General features: G+C 45.0%; 1 protein-coding gene across 1 annotated transcript in view; it reads right to left on the minus strand.

The window, feature by feature from the left end:
• The window catches only part of SERPINE2 (serpin family E member 2), a 57,170-nt gene that overhangs the window by 1,277 nt on the left and 35,244 nt on the right, over nt 1-20,649 (minus strand). The window contains exons 2-8 of the mRNA XM_036421471.2: nt 19,520-19,800; nt 17,744-17,971; nt 14,018-14,215; nt 7,679-7,877; nt 5,700-5,800; nt 2,682-2,768; nt 109-192 (exon numbers count right to left, since the gene is read on the minus strand). Coding sequence (XP_036277364.1) covers nt 109-192; nt 2,682-2,768; nt 5,700-5,800; nt 7,679-7,877; nt 14,018-14,215; nt 17,744-17,971; nt 19,520-19,778 — 1,156 coding nt within the window. The 5' untranslated portion in view covers nt 19,779-19,800. The remainder of the gene's footprint in view (nt 1-108; nt 193-2,681; nt 2,769-5,699; nt 5,801-7,678; nt 7,878-14,017; nt 14,216-17,743; nt 17,972-19,519; nt 19,801-20,649) is intronic.

Consider the following 20,649-nt stretch of genomic DNA (forward strand, 5'->3'; position numbering starts at 1 on the left):
TTGCCACATGGGAAATAGACTAAGAGCAGCACCACTGGATGTAACCACAATGTCAATCCACCTTTCTGAATTCTAACTTGTGGCCGATGGAAGAGGAGGATCACTTACCTGTAGGATTATGTCGGATGAAAAATAGAAAAGGTCTGTCCACTATAAACCAGGGAGGAGATGACCTTGCAATTAGAATGGCAGCTGTGGGAAGAAAAAGAAACATGTTGTGCACCCAGCAAGGCAGCTGGCCCAGTGGAGCCTTGATTCCAGTGTTTGGGGACACACTTAATTCTTGGATGTATCACTACAGGCCCAATTGGTCCCCATTCATGAACAGCTACCATAGGCTAGGCCCTTTGCATGTACCGTCTCGTTTAGTCTACACGAGCACCACCTTTAATAAAAACACTCACTCTTTGTAGGGTTTCTATGGGCTTTAAGTGACACAAACAAATTATAATGATGGTTTGTTCACCATCATTAGTGGCTGCTTTTTTTTTTTTTATTCCATCTGCCTTTCTGATGAAGGCAGCTGGTCCCTTCAGCCTATTCAAATTCCTTCTGCATATCAAAGTCCAGCTTCGTGCTCAACTTCTGAGTCTGTGCCTCTTTCTCTGGCACGATCTAGGTTTCCCTCCAATTGGCAACATAGACCCACTCATTGGGAACTAATGTGTTGTCTCCATCACATCTTGGTATAGACATTGGGCTGAGGAAGCAAACTTCTTTAGTTAAACAGTCTTAGACATGCTTACTCTGCCATGCTTACCAACAGTGGCTTCAGTTTAATAAGCCCGTGGTAGTGCCAGGCATGACTGCCCCATGCTTGCTACACTGATCCGGTCCTCTTGTTCAAGCCCCAGAAAGCATCCATGACCTGGGCTTGATATTTACAAAGAAAACATCTGCAGCTGTGTTGGGATAAACCACTCAACCCACCAGGGTTATTAAAAACAACTTAATAGCAAGTGTTATGGACTAAATCGAATACCCTCAGAACATATACATTGAAGCCTTAATCTCCATCGTGACTGCATTTGGACATAGAGTCTTGAAGGAGATATATACTTAAATAAAGGCAAGAAGGTAGGGCCCTAATCTAATAAAACTGGGGTCCCAATGAGAAGAGAGGGTGACACACAGAGAAAAAACCTTTGAGGACACAGTGAGAAGGCGGATATGCACAATTGAAGGAGAGAGGACTGGAGAGAAACCAGCCCTGCCAACAACACCTTGATCTTGGGCTTCAGCCTCCAGAAGTGTGAGAAACAATTTCTGTTGGACTTGTTACGGCAGCTCAAGCAAACTAATACAGCAGAGCTGGGCTCCATGAGGCTGTGACCTGGGCAGCTATGCAGGGCCCCACACTCACAAGGTCCCTGCACGTGGTGTAGTGTCCTGCTGCTGTTGTCTCAAACTCTCCATCAGTTTTTGATCAAGGGGCTCCCTGTTTTCATTTTGCAAAGAGCCCTCTAAATTGTGTAGCCAGTCCTGATAGTTATGCTGTTGGCAAAAATGGGTCAATAACTTTGGAAAAACTTATATGCCACTTATAATCACCCAGGAAAGGCAGGAGGCATTTAAAAAAAATGCCAACCCCTCTTATTCTAGGTCTTTGTTTCAAATGCTATTTTAAAGGAATAAGTATTAAAAGCTTAGTTTAGAAAGGCAATAACATGTCTACGGTGGATATACATGGTACTTTCAATGACCAGAAATGTCTGACCCAGTTACAAGTGCAACTGAGATATGGTTCACTTTATGCGCTCACAGGGCTTGCTCATATCTATTCAAGCAATCTCAGGTGGAAAATCAAGGGGCAAAAAGGAAACAACCTAAGATTGTTCCATTTTCTCCTTCATTATGTGAGCTGTCGAGGGGAAAGCAGATGTTCAAATGATTGAGAAAGGCTGCACAGCAATGCTGCTCCAATCAGCAGCTTCATGCTAGTCCTTCGCTTCGTCCTGGGTAAACCCCATTGACTCGTTTCCTATGAGTTAAGTGCATGATGTTATGATTCTAACTGAAGATGGGTCTTCTCTGCCAGGAGAAGCCAGAATACGCTCTGTCCTGCTCAGAGCAGGTCTCAGCACACTGCTGTGCTCAGGCCAAGTGTGGGGACAGATCCTGCCTTCACCAAGTTTTGTAGAAACAGCCAGGCCCTTTGGCTTGCATCATCTCTGCTGCTTTGTCGCTGCAATGGCAGAGTTGAGGAGCTGCTTTAGAGCTGGTAGCGCCCACAAAGCAGAATATACATCATTTACAGAAACTCTTGTCCTGGAGGAATTTCTCTCATTGAAGTGCTTTCGCAATGTTTCCCAAAGTGTGGTACGCGTACCCCCAGGGGTACGGGAAGAGTTTGGTAGGGGTATGCATTGCACCGGAGTTTGGTGGGGATATGCACTGCACCGTGCTTAGCTGCGCCTAATTCTACATTCTCATGAGTACGAGGGGTACTCAGCATTACGAAAATTATAGAAAGGGTGCACCTATCTCAAAAGTTTGGGAAACACTGCATGAAACAGACTCGGAGGCCCATGGGCACCGGTCCTCAATCTGTCATTTCCCGCTGTGTCCGGACAGTCACCCCACAGCACCTGACCGGAAGTCCACGAGTGAGCTGGGGATGCCCATCGCCCTTCACCCCTTACCCCCGCACCAGGACCAGCCCCGCCAGGACCCCGGCTTACTGGTGACTGCTGAAGCTTTGGTTCCGTCTTCACTGACTTCAATTTTTGCTTTTTGCAAGATGTGAGAAATGTGAAGGCTTTCTGACCCTGTTTCCAGAAAATAAGACAAAAAAACAGCATTTGTTTGCTATGCAGACCATCTGTGTAGCTGGAAAAGGAACCTCAGCCATGGCCAATTCCAGTCCTTAAAACGTGTCAGAGAAGAAGCGACCTTTCACAGTCCTGGCGACCGAAGGCTGTAGGAAGCCTGCCATCTGCCGTGTCTGCTCTGAGACCTGAGATATCACTTAAGAGGAGGGAGTCCCAGGCCCCAAATACGTTAGTGCTGCTAGCTAACTCCAATCACTGAGAATCTCATAAACAATAAAAAGAGCGGAGCTTTAAGGAGCAAGCCAACATTATTTTTACACAGAAGCAGCAAGCCAACATTATTTTTCACTTACAAATGCCAGATCCAGGAGGGATTTCAGATAGCATTGACATATGGGAAAACCGAGGCCCATAGTGTTAAAAAAAAAAAAAAAAAAGTCTGCCTTTAAATCACATGGCAAGTTAGTGGCAGAGTAGGTGCTGGCTTTTCACAACAAAAACCACTCATCTCGTGGGTGTATTAGTAAGAGAAGAGGGTCAAGCAGGAGACCAGTCAGACTGTTGTGAGGGCCAGACTCAGAAACGCAGTTTTGTCCCTGGAACATTCTAGTGAATTCACTTTCCTTCTCAGCAAACCTTACCATTCCTGCAACCCCCACTGGGGGCAGCTTTCAGAGGCAACACAAACAGGTTAATGGTAGCCTTGACTGGACATGGATCAATATGCAAAGGGAACTAGTGCTTCTTGTGTCATCTGGTTTTATTTCATTTTAAATTTATTGGGCTGATATCTCTATATACATATATAAAAACATAATATGCAAATAGGCCAAACAGCAGAACAACTGAACAACTAACTGAACAGCAGAACAAATGGTCGCTATGATGTGCACTGACCACCAGGGGGTGCGCACGGAACATGGCTAGCGTTGGCAGCAGGTGGCAGAACACAAAACATGGAGGGTGTTGGCTGCTACCGGATGGTGAACCAGGTGAGCGGGGTTGTCAGACCAAGGTGGGTGCCGATTGCTGTAATTGGGGCAAGCCTCCGGTGGTTACTGAAAATTCTTTGCTCTCACACGTCCCAGTTCCACCTGGCACTTGCACTTGCTGCCAGCACCGGAGCTGCCAGGGCCCCGTGTTGGCCCTAATTGTTCGGTGCAGTAAGTGGTTGTGAGCAGCAGCTGCTAGCCCTGATCACCCTTCAGTGCTTCTCCAACTCCCCCTGCTCCTGAGGGGCAACTGGGACTGGCAGCCACCTCTCCACCCACTGCTGGCACCAGAGCCACTGCTTGCACCCACTGCCAGTGCCAGGCACCAGTCCCAATCACTTTGTGCCATCAGCAGGTACAAACTGTGGCTGCTGCCCCAATCGCCCCTCAGGGCTTCTCCACCTCCCCCTGGTCCTGAGGGGCGATTGGGGCAGCAGATGCCGCTCGCACCCACTGATGATGCTGGCCATGCTTGTACCATGCTTGTAGCTCCACACCAGCAGCAGGTGCAAGTGGGGCCAGTGCTGTCAGCGACTGGGAGCGGTGGCAGCGACTGGGAGCAGTGGGAGGGGCCAGGCAAGGGTGAAGAGGATGGGCCAAGACCTGCCCCTATGCCCACCGTAACCTTGTGACCCACAGTTTCTTTCAAGGTGCACGAATTCATGCATTGGACTCCTAGCTAGTTAATAAAATTATGTAGGTTTCAGGTGTATAATTCTACAATCCACCAACTGTACATTGTACTGTGTGCTCACCACCCCATCTGGTTTTAAATTGGCTGTACCGATGCTTGACTCTAATGTGACTGATGGTGAGTGAGGGGCCCCTTTGCAGGGCCATGTCACCTGCAGGGTTAAACAGAAGGTCTCAGGGGAATTTGGGGTGCCTGGTCTTCCCTCTGAATATCTGTGAACTCCCTGGGGACACTAAGTAGCATTTAGGCTGCACAGGCTAACCCTGAAGGGAAACGTGCAGATTAAAACTGTGCTCCTCAAGTGTGTTTGGGCTGAGGAATTGGGTAAAGCAAAGACTCTTGATTCAGTAGGTCTGAGTTGGACCCAACATCACGTGTTTCAAACAAGCTCCCAGGTGATGGGGCCGCCTCTAGACCAGGATGAGTGTCTGGCTAACAAGAGGAGACCATCAGGGCAGCCATGGCACTGCAGCTTCCCCAGGGGGGGTCAAGTATGTCGCCGGGACAGTGTTCACTAGCAGGTCAAGTGTTCACTAGCAGGCAGCTGAGGCTGGTGATGAATGAATGCCTTTGCACTCAAGGGGAAAAATACAAAATGGAGTGCAAGTAGTATTTAAGCCATGACTTTGCTATGGGAGGAGGTTGCTATGCCCCAAATTAAAAAAGACAAAGGAATGACCAGTCAGACTTAGCTCCAGGAAAAGGTACCTATGTGGGCTAAGAAGGGATGTCATATCAGATGTGTCCTAGAAGTTCTGGCAAAGAAAAATTCTAATCGGACTCCTTTGAATTTACATAATTTCAGGTTGATGGGCATGAATTTCCAAAATACATATCTGGATAGTGTGCATGCCTGCTGTTGTTTGGTGGGAATAAATATTTGAGAGCCCCAAATATCTTGATTTTTCAAACAGAGGAGACAAGTGTGCATTTGAAAAAAAATAACAACTAATATCTAAGGGCAAATTTTTCGGTAATAGAGACAATACACAAAGTACTTCTTTGCTTGTGTAAAGTTACGTGGGGTTCACAGGAAAAGTACACGTGAAATGCAGGGATGAGTGACATGCTAATTGAAATGACTAAGGGTCAACAGCAACACTGGGCAATATATCAAATTAAACCTTGGAGAGTTTTAGGTCAACACACTCGTTAATTTTGACCTTATCTTTCTGAACAAATCAGAGACTCAGTATGTAACAAAGTCTTTAAGTTTAAGAATATATTTTAAACTGAACATACTTGTTATTTTAGCAAAATTTGCCTTTGACGGATCAAACATCTCGGTGATGCCAAGAACTTTCAGCGGCTCCTTTAGATCCATTTCTGCTGTGGCCGTGAACCTAACGTGAAAGCAGAAAATAGGAGGAAAAATCACTGGGCTATGAATGATATAAAATGATATAATCAGTGCCAGCGGGAAAATGTTTACAAACAGCTTATTTTTAAGCCCTCTCTGAACACCAATCTAAACTGCATTGTAAATCTCAATCCCAAGGTACTTAGAGAACAACTCATCCCTCAGGCCCTCAGCTGGTGTTAGCAGCACATATAGTAACAGCAAGTGCCCCTCTCTCATCCTCACATGCAACAGACTCCCCATTCCAGTCTCAGGGAGACCCACAGGAGCACCTCTCTGTGTGGATGGGAGATGCCGGGTGCTGACAAGTGTATACACGCTGCAATGTCTACAGTCCTTCCCCACATCCAACCAGAGAGCCATCATCTTGGCTACCGTGAGAGCCACCATCCTCACAGGGATTGGGGATGGTCAAAAGAGAGGAGATGCATTCCTGCTGGTTCATGGAAAGATCCTGAAAGCATCTCAGGATGTTAAAATGAGAGCAAACACTGGGAATAGGTGTCATGGTATTATGCTTGGGTGTAATACTGGTTTCTTGAATATGTGTAGCTATCTGGCCTTATAGCACCCACATGTCAGCTATTCAATGTGTTTTCTGGGGATATTTTTCGAGATTTGATCACATCCTGCTGTGGGAGAGCAACAGGGTAGGTGAACGGATTCTCATCACAGATGGGTAGGAAAGGCAATTAGCCATCTTACGTAACAATAGACAGACATGTAAATTGACTGTACCTTTGCTATGCCCACAGACAATCAGAATAAGTGTGCAAATTAACCCAACAAAGATGGCGGTTAATTTGCATATATAAGCACCAAGTGACTGGGGGCAGGCAGGACACTTGCATTGTTGCCATGGTGATGATGAGGTGCTTGGGTTGGAGTGGAAAGGCAATGCCAGCAGCAGGGAAAGGAAGGCCCATTCTAGCACGAATCTTCGTGCATCGGGCTTCTAGTTAATTGTAAGTGTAATTTACCAACAATGTCACCATCTCATTCCTTTATACCAAGCATTGCCTATGTAGAGGCTTATTTTACAACAAAAAAATGATCTTGGAAAGATTACTAACACTTATTATCAATGTATTTCTCTGACTTTTTAATTCAGTGACTGGAAATTAGAAGCCATTAGAATGGGAAATTACCACCATGAGGTATGGGTGGTTAAAAACCCTAGAGATAGGCCCAACAATTACGTTAAAAGTTCATTAAAGGAAGACATCATTGCCCTCTTTACCATCTAGGCAAAACAAGGCATTCTCTGTTAGAAATTCAGGATTCAGACAGAATCTGAGATGACTTTTCCCTTGGATTTAAGTCTGAACAGCCCAAATTCCATCTGTCTTATACTTTCAGGGCATAACAGAAAAACTGCCCTAGATACTAATGTGTGAATTCTGCCTGGTGGTTTCAAAATATTTCCTTACTATCTACCTTCTGGGCCTTGGTCTTCAGTAACTTCCAGCTAAAACATAACTAAAATGAAGCTCTTTATCAAAGAACAGAACACTACTAAACTTTACTATAATTTCATCATACTAATATGATGACATGCATGTGTTTTTCAGTTTTTTGAACAAATGAAACATGTTTGGAGCTTGGGGTTTTGTGGAGGCTCTGAGGCTATCTGCCTTCTCTCTACCACTGTCATTAGCTGGCATTCCAGAAGCACGGGAATAACAAACTTTCCCACAAGCATAGCCTTGCATTCTGATCATGTGATTTCTGCATAATAAAGTGGACTTCAGGATAGGCCAGATTTTAGCCTCATGTTGCCTGGTGTCTGGCACAATCACCATCAACCATCAAGAATGGAACACTTCCGTTGTTTTCTCCTTCAGGTAAAGGAGCCACTTACTTGGGCAAGACGACCTGCACCCTCTTGGGCACCATCATGCTGGTCCAGCTGTCTATGGTCTTGGTGCTGATGTGAGGGATGATGGCTGAGAGTGGGGTGGAGCTCTCGCTCGGCAGCGCAATCAGCATGCTGATGCTCTCCCCGTGGTAAGGCAGTTCAATGAAGTTGTACCATAAGCCATTGGGGGTGCTTGCTGACCCTAAAGAAATCAGAGGCAGGTTCAGTAGGCCCTTGATACTTCCAAACGTGGTGGGAGTGACTGTTGGTCACCACCGTAGAGTCACAAGAAAGACAGCAATGCAAAATAGCTTCCTTAGGAAGACAAAGATAAGGACAATTATTTCTTCCTTCCATTGTAAAAAATTCCTTTCTTTAGTCTAAACAGAATGCCTTTGGGTGGCACTAAAATTACATTTATTCTGTTGAGGGGAATTTAGGTCATAAGGCACTGAGAAAATAGTGGTTTGCAAGAAGTTGATCCTTAACATATGAATTAAGAAATGATTTTGAGCTGCCTGAGAAGGATTCTTTTGCCCAAGACTACTCGTGCATGTTGAAGAGAAGGGAGGGAAGGAATAAACAGCTTCCATTGTTTAGGGCCCAATCGGTGCCAGCCCATACCAACCATTTCCACACAGTTACAATCACCATAAGGCAGGTATAAGACATCTGTTACCACTAGGGAAGCTACCATTAGAGGAATTAGGTAACTTGCCAAGGGATGCATGGCTAAGAAGTGGAGCACCAGGACTTGGGGTCAGAATGTCTAATGCCAAAGACCATCTTCCTACTTCACTACCCTGATTCTCTGCTCACTCTTCATCCATTCTAGTAACTATCACTAGGGCTCTTAGAAAATTTATGGTACTTGTGCTTGCTAATAACAAACCAAGAATGGCTTAACCAGTATTTGTCAAAATGTCATGTAGAGAACTCTTGCAAGATGCTCAGTGGACAAACTGGGGTCCACACCCCGTGAGTTTAGAAAGCTCCCTGGACCATTGCTTCTTGCAGAGAATATAATACCAACATTATAAAGGCTCTGAGATATCCTGAAGAAAACTGTTCAACTCTACTTATCCCCAGATCTCCCAAACTAATCTGTTCTAACCCTTTTATCCCATGTAAAATATGCAAAACACTTAGCACCTGAGCAGCATGCCTGAGCATCTCGGATTAGAGTGAATAAAAGTTTTGTCACGATGGGCACTGGCCAAGAAGCCCAGCTCATGGGGACGGGCCCAGAGAGGCTTCCAGCTCCCCGGGGAAAATCTCCCACAGGGCACTTTAGGATCCCATGAAACCTCTACATTAGGCATGTACTGAGTTATGAAAATAATGTGGTGAATGGAAATTTCTAGACTTAGAGTGGATTTCTGAAAAGTTTTATTAGACATATCTCAAAATTTTTAAGAAGAACTTGGTGACCTCGGTGAGATTATTTAACCTCTGAGTGCCTCTGAGCATGGAGGGTGGAGATACCAGTGCATGAGATCTGGAGTTACCGGACCTGGATTCAAATCTGATACACACTAGCTCTTGGATTTGGGCAAACTCGTTATCCAGGGGTTGTTGAGATAATTAAATGTGAAAAAAAAAATATATATATATGTAAGAGACTCAGCAGGGCCTGACCCAAAGTGGGTGTCCACTGAGCACTGGCCCCCTCTTCCTCCTTCTCTAAATGACCTAGAAGGACATCATATTTAAGGAAAAGAGAAAAGAGAAAGTGATTTCTCTCATGATTATCTTTTCTTTGGGGAAGACCTTTGCCAGTCACTGCACTGGAGATAGATAATATCCACATCAGGTCTCCAGAGATGGGGGAAGACAGTGAACTTGTCTTTGTTACATAACAAACACTTTTAACTATAAAATGTGATGAAAACAGTGAAGCAATCAGAATGACTGACACGACAGGGTGACACTGCAGGTTCCTCTTAAGAAATAAATATATGGCAACCTGTGCATGCGCAGGCTCACGCTCGCCTGGGTTTGTCCTGGGGCTACCTACAATTCAAACCTGGGGCCCTCATCTCCACTTTTACCCTGCATAACACAATGGTCTCAGCAGAAACTGAAAAATCCATGGGAAAGTGAGAGAAAAATCACTTCCTAATAATCCCTTTAATCCTCAAAGAAAACATTAGGTCCCTTCTCTGGCAGAACTAATTTTTAGAAACTGAAATTTGGGAAGCAGTTAATAAATGATTACCCCAGGGCGAGGAGTAAGCACCTGGAGGTACTCATTAACCACTTCTAGAAGTGTTTAATGTTCAGATAAGAATTGAGGCCATGAATAATAAAAACTTATGAGCTAAGTGTGCTTGTGGCAAGGAGACAGACTATTTTCACCAGTTAATCCAGCCACCACTGGAGACATCATTAACTAACCATTTGACATCCAGTCCCTCATGTCTGCCCCCGGATTCCTTTCTCCCTGGCTCTGCTTCTGTTTCTGATCACAGGAGCTGGTGACAAATGTCAGCGAGGACCCCTCAGAACAAACCCCTTCCATGCTTATCTTTACTTGGCGGCTTGAGGAGCCAGGAGACAAAAATAACATGAATCCTCTCCTTCCACTCGGTCCCTCAAGCACTGCTTTCACAGTGCCGCCTTAGGGAGGGCAAGCGCAGAGGTCAGAGACATGAGATCTGGAGTTATAAGACCTGGGTTCAAATCCTGGCTCTGACACATACTAGCTCTTGGACTTGGGCAAATTCCTTATCCAGGTCTTAGTTTATTTACCTGTGCAATGGGATAGCAGTGCCTACCTTGGAGAGCTGTGAAAACAAAATGAGAACATATTTGCACAGTGCTCAGCACAGGGGCTGCACGAAGCAAACACTTGCATCTACTGATGTCAGCAGTTTTGTAAAAACACTTCACTTCTTGAGTGTTAGGTTGCTGCGCAAGCAGTTGAAACAGAATTGATCCCCCAAGAGAAATCCTAGTAGAGCACAGCTCCTAGGCAGGAAGAGTCAGACAGAAAAAGGGTATTTGGGAAGCTGGTGAGGGGCAGGGTCCCAGACGGCTTCCCCTTAGTGTTCTGCCCGAGGCCCTGCATCCCGCAGCGCTAGGAAGCAGATGGAGCATGCTTTAATGAGGATGATCTCTGGAGAACATAACCGTGGGGATGAAGCAGGCTCCTTCATTCTACAGAGACGGGAAGATGTGAAAAGGGGAAAAGCAGCCTTTTCTCTCAGATGAGTGGTGATCAACCAAACCTTTAGTGAGAAATAAAAGGCAGAAAACCAAATATTAAAAATATTAGAGATGATTTTGGACTTTCTGTCAGGGGTGCTTTGGGGATGAGCCAGTTTTTGTGGAAAGCTCCCTGAGTGCTCCGATTCCTATCTGAAGTCCTATAAGGGAGGAAATGGTAGATAGGCTCAAGGAAAGGTGAAGAAACTCTTAACAGTCTGTGCAATCAGAACATTTTAAATATTAAATATCAGGAAAGCCTCATAGAGGAGCATTCCCCAGATTACCTTCTACTACAAGTAACTGTGGATATCCTGAGTTCTGAAGGAACTGCTCAGCTATTCTTAGTAGATATTGAAATATCTACACAAAAAGTAGGCCCACAGCCAGTTGTCTGTATTCAGGATGGAGCAAAGGGAGTTTGCACAGAGCTGATGGGGAGGGCTGATGGTTTGAGCAGCTGGGTGAGAACTGGTGCCATTTGCTGAGCTGAGGGACACGGGGCAGAGAGAACTCGATGAGTGAGGGCCACCATGCGCTTATCTATGGAACTAGATTTAATAGACGACCACAGAGAAGTAAAATGAGTAGGTGTATGAGTAGGAAGCTCAGAGGAGAGTGGAATCTAGAAATACACTGATACACACACAAACATGCATATGTATTTCTGGAATTCTTTGTGGCCTTTTTTTAAAAAAATGTAAGTCTAAATTCATAACCATAAACACAAGAAATGTGTAACTGCTTTGACTCAGCAATTCCTATTCAAGGAAATTACCTTTAGAAGTTCTGGCACAAGTATCTAAACATTTATGTACGAGAATGGTTCCTGCTGTGCTGTGTGTTATGGGGAAAAAAAGTCAGTGGCCATTTATAGGATACATTTACACCCTGGCATACAATGCAGTTAATAAAAATATCCCATTGACATCAAAAAGTTTCCCAGGTTATACTGTCTAGTGAATAAAGCAGATTATAAAATAGAAATGACGGTGTAATTCTCTGCATGTGAAAAAGTCTCACGGACACATTTCAGAGAGCCATAGGAAAAGTCTCACATGCTATCCCTGGCACTTAATAGGGGTTTTTATCTTGGGAAATGGGATTGTAGGGGAACATGTACTTTCTGCCTTATATGTGTCCAATTTGAGGATTTTTGCAGTGAGCAGGAAATATACTTCTACCACAAAAGGGTTTTTCAGACTTTTTTAATAGAAAAGTTTCTATCATCGAAGAGCTCTGCTTAACGGACAGAGTCAAGAGAATTTCCCCTCCTTCCCGACTGTCCCCCTCTCCTAATGTTACTGAGTGATGGCATCTCAGGGAAAAAAGACGGAAAGACTGATAAATGGGATGGCAATGCTTCGGCGAAGTGACCAGGAACGGTGAGGTTTGGGGAGGCCCAGGAACGTTGGGCTGGTGGCATCAGAGTCCGTGTGCATGGGTTCAGGCCGGCAGCCTGGCCTGTCTCAGCCGGGACTGCCCAGCCTGAGCCCTGGCCGGTCGTGGTGGCCAGCCTGAGAGGAGACACCGGAAAATGCGAGACCGGCTCAGAGGTCATGAAGACGAATGCCTGGTGGGGCCACCACAGACGGCTAGCTCTGTGCTCCCTGCACAGCCGCAACAGGACAAACCTGCCCTGTCCTTTGGTGAAAAGCAGAGTTTAATGAAGGGACTGCTTATACGGCATAAGCAGAGGACAGAGGAACCATTTAGGACGGCACACTGGGCTACAAATAGTTGGGCACCCTTACCGGCCTTAGGCTGGGAAGGGTGAAGGGAAGGAGGTGACCCAGAGCTTTTGGGCATGCCCTGATGGCAGGAGTTAAATAAGACCTTGGTAAAGGGAGGCCAGGCCCTGGTGACTGCAGCGAGAGGGCTGGGAAGTCAGCAGCTTAACCCTTCTCCCCTCCCTTGCCCCACAATCTGCTAGTTCGCCCCACTAGCCAACCCAGCTGGAAGCCAGAGGGCTGGCAGCCCACAGATGCAGCTTCCTGGGGGCCCCAACAGGGTGGAGAAGCGAGGACACAAATCAGGGAAGGGCCAAGCACTGCAGTTCCACAGAGAATGAAACTTTGACGATGAGGATGTATTTGCTTACTGCTTTCTGGTGTATATTCTGAGACAAAGCAGTTCTTAATGGAAAAGCTCCCAGGGACATGTCGCTTCCTCTCTGGGAATATCCTATATACTCAAGAAAAGTCGGTTACATTTACACACATATTTGAATCTTTTGGGAATGTTGGTGGAATTCTTTGCATTTTCATATTTACTACTGACTTATTTGTCTTTTTTTTTTCTTCAATAGAAACATACAGTAAATGAGGCCCCTCACTTTTTATTTTGTTAGAATGTGTGCAAAGATTGACCATAAGATAACACAGCTGCACCTGGGCTCTGAGCTGGTGGCCATGCTAGCCTTCCGCTGGAGTCTTCCTGATAGAAATTTTGGGACAAAAGAGCCTTTCCTTATTCTCAATTGCTTCACATGATATGTTTCTGCAGGACTTCTTAACTACATGTTATCTTTTTAAAAAATTATTGAGTGAATGACAACATTTTACCAGGAAGGATGATGAATAATAAATGAGAGGAAAGTGACTTTGTTTATCACATCCCTCATGCAAGTCACTCCCTAATTTAAAGAATCAGGCAGCTGGAGAAGTGTTGAGCAATGCTTGAAGCTGATACATACTGACTACACAAAGGAAATACCATCCAGGTATAGGTTGGAGTGAAAAGAAGAGTAAAGTCAATTGGACCACCAATGCTTTGATAAAATCAGGTTTAAAATGCAACCACCAGACACAGCTATCTATGCTGTGGTAATGGCAGCAGAGGTGGGCCATTTTTTTTGTTTCCTGATTGCAAAATGGATACATATTTTTAAAAATTTCAAATTGAAATAAAGAAAAAGAATCATTTGAAATACTACCTCTGCTAACATTTCTTTTTTTTTTCTTTTTTCTTTTTTTCCCTCTGCTAACATTTCATTGAACATCCTCCAACACAGGTCTCTAGAGATGTATGAATATAAAGTATGTTATACAAATGGGATGATTCAGCATCTATTGCTCTATAGCTTGTCTGAAATCAACTGTATGTTAGAAAGGAGCCTCGCGTGTGTGAACTTACCGCTTCGGAACAGAGAGAGCTGGGCTAGCATGGGCACTTGGTAGGACTTCCCGTCAGCTGCCACAAACGGACGTTTCTTTGTGTTCTCGGGCCGAAACCGTGATTTCCACAAACCCTTAAAATACAGGGCGTTGACCAGGACCATTCTGGTGAGCATGCCGTCGATAAGGTCAGGGGAGAGCAGATTGTCGATCTTACCTGTGAAGTCATGGAACAAACAAGGAAGAAACTTAGGATTGGCAGAGGCAGCTGCTGGGTCAGGAGAATGGGAAAAATCAAAGGGATTCCTAAATGATTTTGAAAAGCAATTTATTTTTTTATACCACCCTTGTATACTTCCTGATTCTTTTTCTCACTAAAAAAGTAAAGCTGAAAACATGTTAAAAAGCAGAGACCAGGAAAGACTTTAGAGATTCTCTATGTAGGGATTACTGAACTTTTCACCAGGAAATTCTTTTATACCTACACCCTATCAGCCCCATGCTTTAGAAAAATTTACTCATCCAAATAAGCTATACAGTATTTAATTATTAATTAGGTTCCCTATTTTGGCTAATAACGGGCATGTGTGATGACCAGTGAGAGGTTTTGGTCAGCATAAGATAAGCAGTTGCGCTGTTTGAACCACTGAGTTGATTTAATCACAGTCAAAATAAAGAAACACTTTATCCTGTGCAGTGTTATCAAAGGTAAATGCCTAAGTTCTCTTGAGATTTTTAGAAATGTTGAGAATTGTTTGAAATCTGTGTGTGAAGAAGAGTGGAAGTTAAAATCGGTGTCTATATTTATGGGTCAGGGATCAAGCTAGGTGCTAGTATTACAGAGATGAAAAGAAATGAGTTCTCTCCCAGAACTTCTAAGGTGGAAGGAACACTCTCTTCCCCAGATGTCAGGATGTGGGGAGGGTTCGCCTCGCTTGTGCCAGGAGTGAAGGAGCAGCCCCCTTGTCCTGGGAGACTCCGTGAAGCACAGGGTCCTGCAAAGTGTTACCTGGGCTTCACCCTTTGGATTTTCATTTAGGTTCCTTTGGCTTCATATTGGAAGATTCAGCTGAGCGTGTGTGTGTGTGTGTGTGTATGTACATATGCAAGAGAGATCACTAATACCCAAAGCTGTTAAAAGTTAGTTCAATGCAGCTTAAAAAAAAAAAAAAAAAAGAGTGCATAATTTAAATGAAAATTATAATGTAACTAAATGGCAAGCGTTTCTGAAGAAGCAAGAATGCCTAACTCAACGGAGAGATTTAAGTCATTTTAAATGAAGTGCAAGAAGATTCTGATGTACAATAAACAAACATATAAATAAATCACCAGAGAGAAGCAGAGGCAGGTTTCCCTGACAGTTTCACCATTGCTCCCTATTTCCACAAGGGGGCACCAACGCCACCTTAGCTTCGGATCTGAAGGAAAATTAGTGTTTTAAATAGCCATTTATTCATACAAGGCCGGCCTCAGTGAACAGACTGTAGGAAGGAAGTTAGAGCTCTGTGCTCTGGTGATAGCAAGCTCCTTAGAGCTGGTCCCCCACAGTGACTGTGTCTTGCCTTTGCTGGGAACATCCCAGCGCAGCCCCTCCCTGCCTTTTAACACTCCATGGTCCCTCTTGTCCACCTTTCTGAGCTTCCCACTCATCTCTCAGGAGTTTCCATAAAGCACCACCATGACATTGAGGTATTTTATTCCAGACAAATGTAATGTGTCTATCTCCCCCAACTGAACCACGAATTGTGCAAGCAAGGATCCTGTCATTCATTTCCTAAAGTCCCGCCTAGCTCTGTGTTCAACGTACAGTCAGTGCTCACTAAGTGTCTGAAGAAATCTCTTCAACCATTTTTTTTTTATTGCTAAGATAAATAAAACCTCTGATTGTCACTGGAAGGACTAAGATATTGTAAGGAGACATGAAAAAAAACAACAACACAACAAAACAGGAAAGATAAAGAAAGGCAAGAAATGCATAGCTTAGAGGCAATGAGGCACGCAGGGCACCTGCCATCAGTGACTGCCATAAACATGCGTCCATTGACCATCCATGTGTCTTCCAATACACTCACTAAACACTTACTCATTCATTCTTTTTAAAAACATATGTTTTTATTGATTTCAGAGAGGAAGGGGAAGGATAGAGAGAGAGAAACATTGGTGATGAGAATCATTATCAGCTGCCTCCTGCATGCCCCACACTGGGGATCGAGCCCACAACATGGGCATATGCTCTGACTGGGAATTGAACGGTGACTTTCTGGTTCATAGGTCGACATTCAACCACTGAGCAACACTGGCCTGGCCCCATCCATCCATAGATGCCTGTCTATCAGGTGCCACGTATTCTTTTAAATAAGAAAACAAACAAACAAACAAACAAATAAACCCTGCCCTTGAAGAGCTGTGTCCTTGAAGTGGAGGCTGACATAAGTAAATCCAGAAGAGGATAAAGCTGCAGTGGTAACAGCTACCTTGAATGAAAGCACTCAAGGATGTGAGAGCAAATAAGGGGAATCTGACCTGGTTGGCGAGGTCAGGAACGGATGAGTTCCTTGAGGAAGTATTACTTAGTTGAGCTAATGGCTATCAAAATAGCTCACACTTGAACACTTGCTAAGTGCCAGGTACTCTGCTAAATGCTGTACATGTATTATTTTTATCCTCATAACAACCTTAACATTGGTACGGCTATTCTAGTAGAGGCACATTTATTGGCTGTATAAGCTAGCCCAAGCATACACAGCCAATAAATGACAGAACTGAGATTCAAACTCAGAACATACTCTTTTAACTGTTATGCTCTTCTAGTGTGAAAATGACCAGGCAGGAACAAGGGGAAGGGAAGTATTCAGCAGATTGGGGTCCAGTGATCTAAACTCAGGAACCACAATGAGAAACATGCCTGAAAGCTGGAGTTCCCCCAAGTTTTTTCTTTGAGCTTCTTCTCTCTATTGAGTCTCGTTTGCTTCCAGTCCTGTGCCCTTAACTCTCCCTTCTATGAATAATGGTTCCCAAATCTACATTTCTACACTTCACTTTTCTCTGTTGTCCCAGACCTACCTCTCTTCCTGCGTATTTTCACCTGGAACTCCAGTTTACAAATGAACAGGTTTAAAACGCCAATGTCAGACTTGGCTCAGTCTCATGGGAAAAGAGACACAGGTAAACAAATAATCAATATGCCATGTGGCAAGTGCTATAATGAAGGGCATAGAAGAGGCACAATCATATACCCATCAAAACTGGAGAGGAGGCACCTGCTCCCTGCCATGACAGAGCAAGACTCAGGGAAGGTGAGAGAGAGACCAATCCTGAATATTAAAGGTTGCAAAGGACATCCCAGGCAACGGAGACAACAGATACTCAGGCAAGAAGGAATGAGCAGCAAAAATTTCAAAACAGACAAGGGCCAGTGCACGAGGTTTCTGGGGATGAGAGGCAGGGAGGAGAGAAGAGGGTCTGCAGGGCTGTAGTCTTGCTCTGCTGCCTGTGCCACAGGGGGAAAAAATCCCCACGAAAAGGGAAGGAAGGCAGCCGGAGTGGTGGGGCCTGCTCAGAAAGAAAAGACAGACCAGCCAGTGGGGTCTTGACCTTTGCCAACAGAAGGGCCCCTGGACTTGCAGACACGTGTTAGGATCTTAGTGTCTAACTCACGTGTTAGGATCTTAGCATCTAACTCACGCTTTCATTCACAAAGTGTAAAATCACACAACATGTTGCCCGGGGGGACCTGACCACTCACCCCGGGTTTCATTTTTAACCCACGCGTTGATGGAATCACAGGCGGAGGCTGAATCCCTAAAGTTCACGTTCCGGACTTCGCACTGAAACACATCTTTGTTCCTGGTGATAAAAGGCACTTCGATCTTAGAGCCATTGTTCACAAACATCGCGTTCGCCACCGTCACGATATCTTTATTCTTCTTGGAGACGATGGCTTTGTTGATCTTCTTTAACGTCTTACCAGCTCCTGGAGGGGAAAGGAGAACACAGGGCAGTATTTCCACAAGAATTCTGAGAAGTGATTTTTTCAAAGTATCTTCTATCTTACGGCAATAATAACAGGATAAGCAGGATAATACGAGTAGCGTTCTCAGTGTCCTCGTGTTAAGAAAAGGAGGGGTAATTAAATAAAGTACAACTGTTCATGGGTCTTAAAAATTGTTGGTGATGCTCCGAGCATCCAATCAGGCTCACTGAAGGCATTTTCAACACCTTTCCCAAGTGGACTTCATTCTCCTGGGGGACTTTCTGGGTACCAGGTCCAAAGGAAGATTGGTAAGCGCCTCAGTTATGTAGCCATGGAGAGATACATGAAAGGAATCTTCCCAACTCATTCTCTTTCTCACTTAACAATCATGACTGCTATTTCCTTTCCTGCCAAAGGTTTAACAACATGATTACCTTTTTCTACTTTGGGAAAACAAAGAATAAAATAAGCATTTGAAAGACTATAAAAAATTGGCTATGTGCCATCATCCAAGAACAATGATTTTTACTTGATGTCAGGCTCAAAAAGTAAAGGGATTAATTTTATGGCAACATAAGCTTTATTCTACACAAGCCATCGTATGCGCTCCACTCAGTTTTAGCGCATGGGAAAGAGGAGAAAGAGTTATAAGGATGCAGTGTGTTTCTACAGAGAGCTTGTATTACAGATCCTTCTCACTCACGTTGCAGAATGACACTGTCCTAAAACGCCCTGCAAGTCTTGTCACTCTGAGAGCATTTCTTCTTCTGACTCTTTAACTAAAAATGTTTTATTGATTTTGTTTGTTTGTTTTTGTTTTGTTTTGTTTTTTTGTTAGAAAAAATGGCGAAGGGAGAGAGAAAAACATTGATGAGAGGAAAACATCAACATTGGCTGCCTCCTGCACGCCCCCTACTGGGGACGGAGCCTGCAACTTGGATAGATAATTATAGCTTCACAGGAAGTTGCAAAACAGTGTATAGGGTGGTACCACGTACCTTTCACCCAGTTTCTCCATTGGTGACATTATGTATGGCAATGCCACCACCAGGAACTTGCCATTGGGACAGCCCACAGAGCTCATTCAGATGGCAGTGTGTGTGTGTGTGTGTGTTCTTCATGCAATGTTATCCCCCAGGTAGGTTCATATGTCCATCACCCCAGTCAAGACACAGAAGGGTCCCATCACCATAAGGCTCCTCGGGCTGCCCTCCATGGCCATGCACAACCCACCTTCCCAGTTGACATTGTTAAAAGTGCATTCACAGCCATAAGGCATTGAACCCCATGAAGGTGGGCAGATGGGCAATTTCTCTTCAGAGATGAGAAAACTGAGAGATCGAGGGTTTGACCCAAAGCCCTACAGCCACAGGCTGGAATCCAGCTCTCCTAACTTCCAGCACCGCAGCACCTGTGCTTTAGAGCAGATGGCTTAACCCCTGGATGGCATCAGGGCTGCTTTGCTGGCTCCTGGGGCTTTAAGAGAAGAGCCAGCAAGGGGTCCCCAGACTCCCGTCGGGCCCTGTGGCCAGAGCCCACAGCACGCACCTTTCACGCCGTATCTCATCACGGAGGTGAGCTGCGCCTTGGTTCGGCCGTCGGCTCCCAGCTGCAGCATCCCCAGCACGGACGCGATCCCATGGGGGGAGACGACGATGTTGTCCTGAGGCCGGGACTTGACAATCTGGTGGAAAACTTGGATGCCTATGTCCGAGCCAAGTTCCTCCAGAGGCTGAGGATTAAACTGGAGGCACACGGAGGGCAAAGTCACTGTGACCACGAGGAAGAGGGGGAAATGCCAAGACATGGTTCCTGTGCGCCAGGCCAATCTGAAAATTAGATTAGAGAAAGATCACTTAAATCCTCCTAAAATGGGCGCCTTGGGGGACGGCTTTGTATTTAACCAGATGGGATTTACCTTACCCAGCATAATGAATACCTTCTTTAAAAAATATATATATATATTTTATTGATTTTTTACAGAGAGGAAGGGAGAGGGATAGAAAGCTAGAAACATCGATGAGAGAGAAACATCGACGAGCTGCCTCCTGCACACCCCCTACTGGGGATGTACCCGCCACCAAGGTACATGCCCTTGACCAGAATCGAACCTGGGACCTTTCAGTCTGCAGGCTGACGTCCTATCCACTGAACCAAACCAGTTTTTAATAAAGTGAAGAAAGAACAGCACAGATTACATTGGTTTCGACTGGGCGATGGGGAGGGACAACTAAGCCCCGGACACTATTCTAATTGTTATTTATTACTCATAACCACTGTCCATCCAATTAAACCAACATTGATGGAGTGCCTACTGTGTGTCAGGCCCACATCTAAGCACTAGGCATCCAACTGTCAAAAAGGTCGGCAAGATGCCTGGTCTACTGGAGTTTCCACTCCAGAGGAAGACAGAAAAATAAACCAGGAATCAACAAAGTTGTCAGAAAGGGATCAGGGCAGGAACGAGAAAGCACAGCGATGCCAGCGAATGGCAGGCTGGTGTGGGCAAAATTAGCCAGGGCTGCTATCCAGAAAGCCTCTTCTGCAGAGGGAGCACAGGTGGCGAAGCCTGGACAGTGAGAGACCCAGCAGGGCGCTGAGCAGGGTTCGAAGGGCCTGTCAGGCAGGCGGATGGCAGGGCAGAGGCCCTGAGGTGGAGCGCACCTGGTGCTGGAGTT

Source organism: Pipistrellus kuhlii, unplaced genomic scaffold (genome assembly GCF_014108245.1).
Source record: "Pipistrellus kuhlii isolate mPipKuh1 unplaced genomic scaffold, mPipKuh1.p scaffold_m20_p_7, whole genome shotgun sequence".
NCBI lineage: Eukaryota > Metazoa > Chordata > Mammalia > Chiroptera > Vespertilionidae > Pipistrellus > Pipistrellus kuhlii.